This window comes from Aythya ferina (assembly GCF_964211825.1).
Source record: "Aythya ferina genome assembly, chromosome: 18".
In the NCBI taxonomy this organism is placed as follows: Eukaryota; Metazoa; Chordata; class Aves; order Anseriformes; family Anatidae; genus Aythya; species Aythya ferina.
The window spans coordinates 430611-442988 of NC_140317.1; the positions used below are offsets into that span (position 1 = coordinate 430611).

The 12378-nt window shown below is 41.0% G+C and overlaps 1 protein-coding gene across 7 annotated transcripts in view; it reads right to left on the bottom strand.

The window, feature by feature from the left end:
• Nucleotides 1-299: 299 nt before the first annotated feature.
• GAS7 (growth arrest specific 7) overlaps nucleotides 300-12378 on the bottom strand; it is a 110577-nt gene continuing 98498 nt past the window's right edge. For all 7 annotated transcript variants that reach the window (XM_084492556.1, XM_084492557.1, XM_084492555.1 and 4 more), the window contains 3 exons: nucleotides 12270-12349; nucleotides 9045-9143; nucleotides 300-8312 (listed from right to left, as the gene is read on the bottom strand). In XM_084492556.1, coding sequence (XP_084348682.1) covers nucleotides 8199-8312; nucleotides 9045-9143; nucleotides 12270-12349 — 293 coding nt within the window. In that variant the 3' untranslated portion in view covers nucleotides 300-8198. The remainder of the gene's footprint in view (nucleotides 8313-9044; nucleotides 9144-12269; nucleotides 12350-12378) is intronic.

The following is a 12378-nucleotide window of genomic DNA, read 5'->3' on the forward strand; positions in this document are numbered from 1 at the left end:
CACTTAACTACTGCTTTTTAAATAGTTTTCTATATAAAATGAAATTTTAACAATTGTACTCATCTGAATATCATGCAAAGGTCTGAAAAGGATATGGGGGTTTTTGTCTCTTTATGTAACCCTAACCCTTCTATGTAAAGTACATTACACCTGATTGATGTGATTGCAAATTATAGCTATGTTACACTAGCATCAACAAAGCAGTAAATGTGCATATGACACTCCAGGTGTACTTTGATGATATTGTATTCAAAAGGCGTGTGACTTTGGTAGAAGAAAAAACAGTCTGGTATATACAATTCCATGCTCAATGTGTCTCTGTACAGTTTATTTTACAGGAGATGAGATGAGCACTGTGGTGCATATAAACTTGCAGAACAATATAGGAAAATACAGTTTAACCATATGAAATAGTTTTACAGTAAGACAAACATTATGTAGTGGAAATGCCTTCGATATCGAAGGACAAGATCCATACTAACATAAAGTAGCTTCCACCAAACTCTGCCAGTTTACCCAAGCTGAAGATCTGCCCCTTAATTGCTTTCTGCATTGAACTTCTTCAGGTTGGTGATTCTTTCATGTACCTTTATGGAACAAACCTCATCCTATAATTTGCACAATGATGCAAGATTTACTGATTACCCAGACAGAGACTGCATGATCCATAAACTATTTTAAGAGGTCTAGTCAGCCAAAATTTATGGAATGTTACAAAACTCTGGTTAAACATCTTTAAAAAGAAATTAGTAGTGGCGAGAGACATCTTTTCTAAAATTTTAGAATGTATTTAGCAAATTACACAAAAAGGACCAAACAAGCAACCATATTTTAGCAGAAAACTCTGTTTTACTGTATGACTGGTAATCTGGCCTACCCTTGAATCCTTGCTGCCAGAATGTCTGCAAACCCGTTTGTTAGATTTTTCACTGTCTTGGGCTGCTGGAAGAACGGAAATTAAAGAGAAGAAAACATTTGCCCAATAATAGAACCTGTTTGTTTGTTTGTGTTTTGTTTTTTGTTTGTTTTTAAATTTCATTTTAATGAATAGAGGTTTCTGTCCCTAAGAGAGATTTTGTCATACTGTAGTAACAGAGTGGTAAATGGGTATCAGAATTCCTTATGTTGTTTTGAAAATCTCAGTCATCCCATCAAAACACTTCCAAAGGAACAAGGGATTTCAGGTCAAGCATTCCCAAATTCAAATGACTAAGACTGTCACATCATGCAGATGTGAGATCCCTGAAATTGCTGTTCAGCTTTGGACTTCCAGTACCAGAAAAAATGTTCCAAGCAACTGCTTTAAAGAAGAGTCAAGGTTTGTTTTTAAAAAATAGCATTACTTAAGCCCCAAATGCTACTTGAGTAAACTATACTTTATGCAGAATTCCCTGCTTATTCCCTACTGAGACCCCTATACTGAAACCATTATACCATTGTGTCAGAAGATTAAGTTAAAACTGTCTTTCAATGCAGTTAAGTCTAACATGGCTAACATTTTCTTCTCCATTTTCAGCACTATGATTTTATGATGCCTGTGTTAGACTGTAAATGATCAGTGATATAAAGGCAGGAATATGTAAATGTGAATGCCCTAAAAGAGTGCACAGTCCAGAACAAGGAGGAAGGGTTGAAATTCCTGCACAGATCTGTACATACTGGCTGCTCCTAAGTTCTGAAAATTTTTAGGGTCAATCTGTGTATTTTATATGGTTGTAGCATGTATAATTTAAAGAGGCACTTCAAGAGGAACAACTAGTTGAATTTTAGTAGGGTTGTGATACAAGCCATTATTCAGTTATTTATGAAATCAGTAGCTCTGAAAGACTATATATATTCAAAACTATAGTCTCGTCCACTCACTGAACCTGAATATAGCAGCTGAAAAACATTTGTTCTTAATATCCACTGAGTTTGTCTCTTACAGTACACCTGAAACAGTTCAACTTAATGTAAGTTGAGGGAGTTAAATTTGAGTGTTTCAAATTTATATATACTTTTATGTAATTAGAATGCTATTATTGTAAGACAAATTTTATTGGTCTCTAAAAGATTTTGTCCATGTACAATTGCTAGAATCAGATATTTCATTAGGCACAAAAGGTTTCTGCTTTGAGAACACATGGGATTAGAAATTTAAGTTAAATTGTGCTATGTGTCGGTCCCTTCAAAAAAAAATCTCCAGGGAGAAAAAATAAACTGTGACTTGCACAAAAAGGAGTCATTGCACTTCCAATCCTAGTGGCTGTTTAGAGAACTCCGAAACAAAACCTAAAACAACATCTCCAAAAAGCAAGCACTTACCAGCCTCGGAAAATATCCAGAAACGTGAAGTTTGGTCAGCACATAAAAGCAAAAGAAATGTTCTATGAACATTCAAAATCAAAGAAGATCTTGAAAACTGGTGTATATCAGTAATGAAGGAGTGGATGTAGTAACAATGAAGTTGAAGAAATTAAAATTGACAGATGCTCTCTTACATAAGATCTACTATGAGACAATGTAACGAATAATATTTATACAACAGTTCTTCTCAGGAAGACAAGGACTTGCTGATGTGAAAGATGACATCATAATTATGTAAAAGAAAGACTGTTCTCCAAGCTCCTGGAGAATACCTGCAAACCAGGCTTGACACATTTCTGCCTGACTTACAGCCAGTTCAGTGCCGTGGCACAGGACATCATACTACTGTCAAATCCAAAAAACATTCTGCAGTCATCAGTGTGGTATTGCCACATATCAGTCTGCTGCTTGTACAATCATATGCTAGTCAGAGAGCCCTGTATCAAGGAAGAGATACAAGGCAACATTTCGTTACTGATTTTCATATGCTAAGCAAAAGTCAGTATGAGCCTTCTACTGGAACCATCAGGGTTCTGAGGGTGATGACTGCCTAGCATCAAGCTCAGATTTCATTGGGGCAATTAAATATTTTACTATCTTATGTGTACACATTTTACTTTGAATCTGCCTGTGACTATCGCTCACCTGGTTAAGAGGGACCTACAGGTTCCTCCGTAAAACGTCAGATGCCTCCACCATGCACAGAAGGATACCAGTCAGCTGCTCCTGAATACTGTACGGGGGGAATGCCCATACAGGAAGAATTATTCACAGCAATGCTTCAGAAACCACTATGTCTGGGACCTGATTCTTCTGTTTGAACATGTGCTGGATAGCAAAACATCTACAGACTTTACATAAGGTTCAGTGATCAGGAAAAAAGACATTGTTCTTGCAAAGTGGAAATGTAAGAGTGACCAGGACTGCTTCCAGGACATCAAAGGCTTGACTCACATCTCTAGGAATAGGCCCAGCAGGCTGCACTAGTGCAAGACAGCACACTGGCTATTACAAAATAGCAAATATTTTTTCTATTCAGAATGAAGCAATCAGTTGATCACACCAAGAAGCCACATCAGGGGCTCCTTCAAAGTGCTGGTTTGGATTTCTAAGGTGCTTCATAGTGAAGGACCCACCTGGATAAGCAATGCTCTCTCTCTCTGTGATAAAACAAACAGATGGTCAGAGCCACTTTATCACTTATTTTGGGAATAGAATCGTTAGAGCAGCAACAGGAGAGCGGTAAGCTCTAGAGCCATGCTCCTACAATAGCTTATTACACACAGAGCTGTTGGGAACTGCATAGAGCAGCTAGGTCTCATACATTAAGTATTTGAGATTCTCATTTCTTAATGTTTACCTCATTGAGAGACTGAGGAGAAAAAAAAAAAAAAAAAGGAAGCTTGTGAATTTCTATTCAATACCCTTATTTTCAAAGTCTCTGGTATCACCTCTGTGTGCCCTGCTGACTTCCTAGAAACCTCTGCCAGCTAAACACTTCCAAAGAGCAAGGTAAAAGAGTGTACATTTCTGCATAAGGACTACGGAGGCTCACTTCCAGCAAACATTTAAAGAATGATGTAAAAAAAGGTACAAGTTTAAAGATGTTCTGAGAATGTATGAGTAATTATGACTGCTACCACCATGTAAAAGCTTCCTGTGAATGCTTTAAAGAAAATTCCTGTTCAGAAAATAAAATATAAGAAAATAAAGTGACTTGCAGGCAGATGACTGTCCCAAAACAGCTACGCTGGCTTGCATTGCATCATGGGGTATGATTCTATGGGGTTGCAAAATTAACAAAAAGCAGTTAATTCTGCAACAAGAAACTGAAGATACATAACATTTAAAGAGAAACAGAGAACAAGTTTGCACATCACCTGCTACGCATGAAAGAACTAATGATTTCAATATATACTGTTACTGTGCAATATGGAAGAAATACAGCTACCCCACAGCAGCTCAAGTAGGACTGTAGAGGGAAAAAAAGAGTTCCAAGAACATAAGAAAAATATAAGAAGGATTTCTGTATGTCTTTCAATGCTCTTATGATCTTTTAACATTAAAAAAAAATAAAATAAAAATTAAAGGCATCTCTAAAGATCTCAGTATCAAGTAATTACGGAATGGCTGAGGTTGAAAGGGACCTCCAGAGATCACTTCATCTGTTAGTTTAACAGCCCCCCTGTTGAACTTCATGAGGTTCCCAACAATGCAACTCTCCAGCCTGTCCACGTCCCTCTGAATGGCAGCACAGCCCTCTGGTATATCAGCTCCTCCTCTCAGTTTTATGTCATCACTAATCTTCCTGAGGGTGCATTCTATTCCGTCATCCAGGTCACTGATGAATAAATCCAGCAAGACTGGACCCAGTACAGACCCTGGGGGAACACTACTAGCTTACAGGCATCTAAGTAGACTCTGTACTGCTGATCACAACCCTCTGAGCTCTGCCATCCAGCCAGTTCTTAATTCACCTCACTGTCTACTCATTCATCCCACAGTTCCTGAGCTTGCCTATGAGGATGTTATGGGAGACAGCGTTGAAAGCCTTGTTGAAGTCAAGGTAGACAACATCCACTACTCACTCCTCATCTACCCAGCCAGTCATTCCATCATAGAAGGCTTTCAGATTGGTTAAGCATGATTGCCCCTTGGTGAATCCATGCCAACTACTTCTGATGACCTCCTTAGCCTCCATGTGCTTGGAGATGACATCTGTTCCATCACCTTTCCAAGGATGGAGGTGAGGCTGACTGGCCTGTAGTTTCCTGTGTCCTCCTTCTTGCCCTTCTTCAAGACTGGAGTGACATTGACTGCTTGGGGCAGAATGGCTGGAAAACTTCCAGAGGAAAAGTACCTGGGGGCATTGGTTGATGCTCACCTGAACGTGATAAGGCAGTGTGCCCAGGTGGCCAAGAAAGCCAATGACATACTGGCTTGTATCATGAATAGTTTAGCTCACACTGGTAATCGTCCCACTGCACCCTGCTCTGGTGAGGCTGCACCTCAAGTACAGTGTTCAGTTTTGGGCCCCTCACTACAAGAAGGACATCAAGGCCCTGGAGCATGTCCAGAGAAGGGCAACAAAGCTGGTGAAGGGCATGCAACACAAGTCCTATGATTAGCAGCTGAGGAAACTGGGGCTGTTTAGTCTGGAGAAAAGGAGGCTTAAGGGAGAACTTGTTCTCTCCAACTACCTGAAAGGAAGTTGTGGGGAGCTAGGGGTCAGTTTCTTCTTGCAGATAACTAGTGATAGGACAAGAGGGAATGGCATCAAGTTGCGCTAGGGGAGGTTCAGGTTGGAAATTAGGAGACATTTCTTGTCAGGAAGAGTGGTCAGGCATTGGAAGGGGTTGCCCAGGGAGGCGGTAGAGTCACCATCCCTGAGGGTGTTTAAGGAAAGGCTGGATGTTATACTTAGGGTCATGGTCTAGTGAATAATATTGGTGGTTGGGGGATGGTTGCACCAGATGATCTCAGATGTCTTTTCCAACCTTAATGATACTATGATTGGTTTTCTTCCAGTCCTCAGACACCTTTCTTGTTCTCCATGACCTTTCAAAGATGATGGAGAGCAGCCTACCAGTGAAATAGCTTTCCTACAAGAGAACAACTGACGACTTACAACACAAGTTCAACATATAGAAGTGACCAGCAAACAAGAGTTACAGATGTGAGTGAATCTGGAGCAGGTTGGAAATCTGAGAATTAGGCCTTTTTGAATCTTGCTCTATGAAAGCAACTGGAATCCTGCCAGTGATGAAGAGTGCACTTGGCCAATGTTGCAAATGACTCATTACTTTCAGCTCATTAACTCAAACAGAAATCAGCTAACAGCATTAGATCCAGAATCAATTCTGTTATGAAAAAAGTTAAAAGAATACCTCAGAGAAAGACTTACAAGGACTTTCTATTGAGTTAACTGTGCCAGAAGAATATACCTTAGAATATACAGGCAGACTAGTATAGACAATGAATAAAATGTAGGCATTCTGTACAGTAGCTGAAATTACAGTTGCAGAACACCTCACCTGTTCTAGCACCTGAGTCAGGACACCCATGGGATTCAAAGCCACCAGAGATCGTAGAGCCCTCTAGCTCAGACAGAACTCAAAAGCTCTGCTTGAACTGGAGATCACCAGGGAACCAGAAGCTTGGCAGCATGATACAAGTACGTATGTGACAACATTGCTTAATCATAGAGAGGGAGCTATGCAGGAGGGGAAGGCCTTCAAAACACAGGCAGCTTCAAAAAACAAAACAAAAACAAAAAACAAAAAACAAAACAAAAAAAAAAAAAAAACAAAAAAAAAAAAAACAGAGCAAGTGGAGCTGAAATAATAGAATCATAGAATATCCCAAGTTGGAAGGGACCCATAAGGATCATCAAGTCCAACTCCTGGCACCACACAGGTCTACCCAAAAGTTTAGACCATGTGATTAAGTGCACAGTCCAAATGCTTCTTAAATTCAGATGGGCTTGGTGCAGTGACTACTTCACTGGGGAGCCTGTTCCAGTGTGCAACAACCCTCTCAATGAAGAACCTCTTCCTGATGTCTAGCCTAAACCTCCCCTGCCTCAGCTTGACACCATTCTTGCAGGTTCTATCACTGGTGATTAAGGAGAATAGATCAGCACTTGCCCCTCCACTTTTGGGCCCTCTAATATATTAACAGCAACACTGATCAATCAGTCAGAAATAACAGTGGAAGAAGAAAACGAACACCTTTTAAAAAACAGTCTCTAAACTACCAACCACTGTGCCAAGAGCTGTGTTGAATTTTTGGTAAGGAAAAAACTGTGTTTCAATACATGATGATGCAGAAGTGCTGGGCATCTACAGCTACACTTAATGCAGTCTAGAATCACAGATACATGGTACCTTTGAAAATCAGGAACTAAAAAGATAAGTATAATTTAGCTACATGAGCTTGTTAATTAAATATAGCTAAGTCTCTGATATTCAACTGAAGGAACCAACAGAGGGCAATTTAAACTTGAATCCCAAACAAAATAGTAGAGAGTTGTCTTTCAAAAGATACCATAAGAAAACATCTTGCATATGCAGGGAAGATTTAGAGCATCTCATTTATTTCTTGGTATATAACTTCTTTCTGTCATTGAGCTAATGAGGTAGGTATAGCACAATAAAGTCTTTCCTGGTAAATAACACTTTCAACTTTATCAATTGGCCTAGAACAGAAACAGTGACAATAATGGGTTTATGTATCCCTGAGAGGGAGTATAAAACAGGAAGAACAAGAGTCCTCTCTATAGATATGGGGGAAAAGGGCCATGGTGGGAAACTGTTATATGAAATGTATTTGCACAACGCTGCTGCAAGATATGCAAGTTTTACAGATGGGGAAGCCAGAAAGTTAATTGACTTGCCTATGGTCATGAAAGCAGTCAGTAACAGACCTGGGGTTCATGATTAGGGCTTCCTTGCCTCCTACATCATGTTCATTTACCTACTTGCTGGCCAGAGGAGACACTGCATTGTTGTTCTAACATAGTATATACGATAGTCATGCAAGGGATATAGCACAAAGTCACTTAAAAACACAGTTCTCTCTGTACCAGAAAGCAGATTTCTTCTGGAAGCTGCGTGCAATTGAGAACCTTTGGTGGGAAATGCACACCTGTTTTCTTCACCTTGGAATGTTTGGTGTTTAAGGCTTAGTTAGCACAATGAAGACCATTTTAATGACTAAAAGTAACAGAGATAGCCAGTACAGGCATAAATTACAAGGTGCCTGGTAGTGGAACAACCTTTTCCATATGCTCTTCTGACCCCTAAAAAAAACATTACCCTGGTTAATTCATCACATACAACTATAAGAACAGTCTATATTTCCATGTCCACAGGTCGGATATCTCCAGTTTTGTGTTCTTTTACCCACAATTCCCTGTCTTTGGCAGGATCCACTTTCCGAAGCAACTGATCCACGAGCTCTACTGTCTGAAATAAACAAAACAAGAATCAAAATGTCAATGGTACATTTCAAGTGGATACAGTCATTGCTCTGAAGTGCAGAACTGCTTTGGGCATGCCTGTGTGGCATTTGCTGACAACTAAGTACTGCATGTACTTGAGGCCAGGGGCCAACAGCCAGAATGGGAAGCCTTGTAAAATGAAGCAGAAAAGAGGCAGGCTTGCAGTGTCAGGCAGAGACAAGCTTCCTACACCAGGCACCATCCAGTCAGACTCTTGAATCTAGATCTGCAAGATATACCTTAAAACAAACACAACCATATAGTGCAGGTAAACATACATTCTCTGTATTTAAATATTTGAAAACTAGACCTTTTTAAAAAGAAAAATATACTCCCTCTCCCAACAGTGAAACCGTCTATTTACCATCTTTCATTGAAAAAAAAAAAAAAACAAAACGACCTTGAGGTATAGCATATGTTGCTGGGAGAGCTGGTAACAGCTCTTGCTGGTCAAATGAAATTCAATACCCCAGCTAAACGCTGTGATCCAGTAGTAATGACATGTAAGCAGGATCAGGAAGTCTTGGAGGAACAGGACTAGAGGGTTGCACTATAGTACTGCTTCAAACTTAATCTGACAACATACGCTACTTCCACATCTCCTTTTGGTATCAAGTTAGTCAGATCAGGATAGGGACCATTCAGCTCAGATGAAATGCTGTAAAGACCAAAAGGGTTAAACAGAAAGCAGACTTACACTTTGGTTGAACATGTCTGTCTCGTGCCGCAGCTGTGTATACTGACAAAGGTGCTGCCGAATCATCTCCACCCTTTCAACTTCTAGTCTCTCAAGCTCCTGAAGAGGAAAAAAAAAAAAAAAAAAAAATCAAGTCCACATTTTTCTTGGAAGCTGATCTGGAAGGCCCATCCTCCCAAATGATGACATACAAAAGGTTGCCAGTCAGTGCAATACAGCCCCAGGGTCATGCTTGGGAACTGAATTCTGAGGTTCCCCCTGAATTGCAAAGAAGAGTCAGCAAGCAACAGAAGTCACTTTGGCCTTAGCCAAAGGACAGAAAAGAAGTGTAAAACCTTGCATTGTACTGTTTTCAGGGATACTGCAAGCCAGGAGGGAATCTGTTTCCTGCAAGAAGCTTTGCATGTTTGTTGAAGTTACGATTTGGTGATTCCTTGGCGAACCAGGAGACTGTGTCAAGGTATGTGACTCAGAGGGCCTATCTTCTTTCTAACCAGACACCTGATAGCAGTGTTATCTGTTCACTAGACGATGAGTTAGGACAAATCTCCACCTTGCCCAGCTGACAGCAAGAATCACAGAATACCCTGAGTTGGAAGGAACCTATAAGGATGGGTCCAACTCCTGGCACCACACAGGTCTACCCAAAAGTTTAGACCATGTGACTAAGTGTACAGTCCAAATGCTTCTTAAATTCAGACGGGCTTGGTGCAGTGACTACTTCACCGGGGAGCCTGTTGCAGTGTGCAACCACCCTCTTGGTGAAGAACCTCTTCCTGATGTCTAGCCTAAACCTCCCCTGCCTCAGCTTGACACCATTCCCACCAGTCCTATCACTGGTTATTAAGGAGAAAAGATCGGCACCTGCCCCTCCACTCCTCCTCGTGAGGAAGTTGTAGACCACGATGAGGTCTCCCCTCAGCCTTCTCATCTCCAGGCTGAACACGCCAAGTGACCTCAGTTGCTCCTCATACATCCCCTCCCCTCTAGGCCCTTCACCATCTTAGTCACCCTCCTCTGGACACTCTCCAACAGTTTTACATCCTTTCTGTACTGTGGTACCCAGAACTGCACACAGTACTCGAGGTGAGGCCGCACCAGCACAGAGCAGAGCGGGACAATCACTTCCCTCGACCGACTAGCGATGCTGTGCTTGATGCACCCCAGGATATGGTTGGCTCTGCTGGCTGCCAGGGCACACTGCTGGCTCATATTCAACTTGCTGTCAACCACAACCCCTAGATCCCTCTTGGTGGGGCTGCTCTCCAGCGTCTCGTCGCCCAGTCTGTATGTATAGCCAGGGTTGCCCTGTCTCTGGTGCAGGACCTAGCACTTGCTCTTGTAAGCCCAGCAATGCTTTAGTTGAAAAGACAGGTGATTTCTAACTTTCCTGTTGATTTTTTTTTCTGCCTCCCTCTGCTCTGAAGGACAGCTAGGACTAGGGAGGGCAGTATGCCTCCTGGATTCTTACACTGTTCTGTGTGTCAAAATCTGCATTTAGTCCTTTCCTTGGCCATCTGAGTGGGAGTAATAGAACCAGCATGCCACAGAAGTTTATCTGTAAGGATACAAACTGAAATGGGCTTAACACTCCCCTCTGATGTATTACTAGAAAGTTCTGCATCCACAGGGACATCAGTGGGGTAAATCTTTACACCAAAATTGCATTCAGAGAGCATTTCTGATGTCTGCTTTTTGGGCACCACGGTGAGTGCAACCTCAGCATATAGAAGCAGGCAGGCTGCTTCATTGCCTTCACTGTGCTTACTGCTATTTATTAGATGTCTTGTGGGAAACAAATCCCTGATTATAGCATGAAAATCTCAGATGGCTCACTATCTGCCTGGGGAATAAGAAGAGCAAAGAAGCTCATGGGATGCACAGGACTGAAAAACTGATCTATTGCTGTTGCTGGCTGACGTACTGAGCTTATGGAAAAAAGTGGGCCAGTTTGAACTCAGACTCCCTTACTTAGGGCACATGTATGTGGGACCAAGAAACAGAACCCCTTGTCCTAATGCTGATGAGCATGTGACACAAAGAATGTGCATTGTATGTGTAACACAAACTTCCTGAAAGAAGGCACACAAGGAAACACAAATCTTCAAACTCTGACTCTCTTGATTTTGTGTTGTATATGAACGGATCGGATGCAGATTGTTTTTGAATTTAGATCTTACATCGTTTATACTGAGACATATATTCAAATGTTTCTCAGCTTCCATTTCACAACAAACCAACCTACTGTGCAGGCTACAGACTATGACAAAAGCACTTGAGTTGTACTGATTCCCCTGAAACAAATATGCAACTTACATATGGCCACACCTCTGGCACTTATCAGTGAGAAAACACCAGTGCAGATAAGAGGAGGATCAGATCCCTTACATACGGGAACTGCCAAATTTTCCTCTCTTGTTCTGCTTTTGAGAATATATCTGCCTCCTGGATTTCCATGCCCCATCTGCCTTTATTTATTTAGTGCACATTAAATATTGTACTGACACACTTCTAAATGCTGAGCAATTGACTCTGCTTCTTATTAGGAGGAGTTTGAAGTTTTGTGTTTGTCCAGTGAGGAAAATACCCACAGAAGATATTTTTATTTCCCACTTTTGAAAGTAACTGGCTGTCATTCAGAAGGGCTCTAAGGAATGGCATGAGGGAGGAGCCCTAAAGCCAATGTATCCATATTTCAAGGAATACAGCACATCAAAGCTAGAAGAGCATCTTTGTGTGCTAGTGACTAACCCTGAAGGCATATGCCCTTAGGGTGAATACTGTGAGCTGTGTTAGCATCAGAGAATAAGAAAAGTAAGAAATTAAACGATATCTCTACTGAGCCAGCAATACTTGTGAAGAAACTTTGAAACCACAGAAACAAAAATTCATTAATTTATAAATGGATTCAGTGATTTAATGTGTGTCTTTCCATTTATTCCTTGCTCATTACTTCATCCTTCCTGCGGACAATTCCAGCATTCCTACCCATAAGCAGCTCTGAACTGGTTTAGAGTCTTCTGCAATGAAACAATTTATTCTCCCTTACCCAAATGACATGTTTTTCTTAGAACTGAGAACACAAGATACCACAGGAGATTTATCACCTAATTCTCACAATGCTATTCCCTGTAACTAGCTAAGTAATCAATGTTGCAAGTTATTAAAAGCTATTACAACTTTGCAATGCTATATAAACTTAAGATGCTACACAGAGTTACATACCAGAGTGGTGGTCACCATTTCCTCAAACCACTTGGACTGTGCTTGGTTATAAAGATCCACACAACGCATCAGATCATCTCCTGAAAAGTTCACGACAGCAGCACTTTAG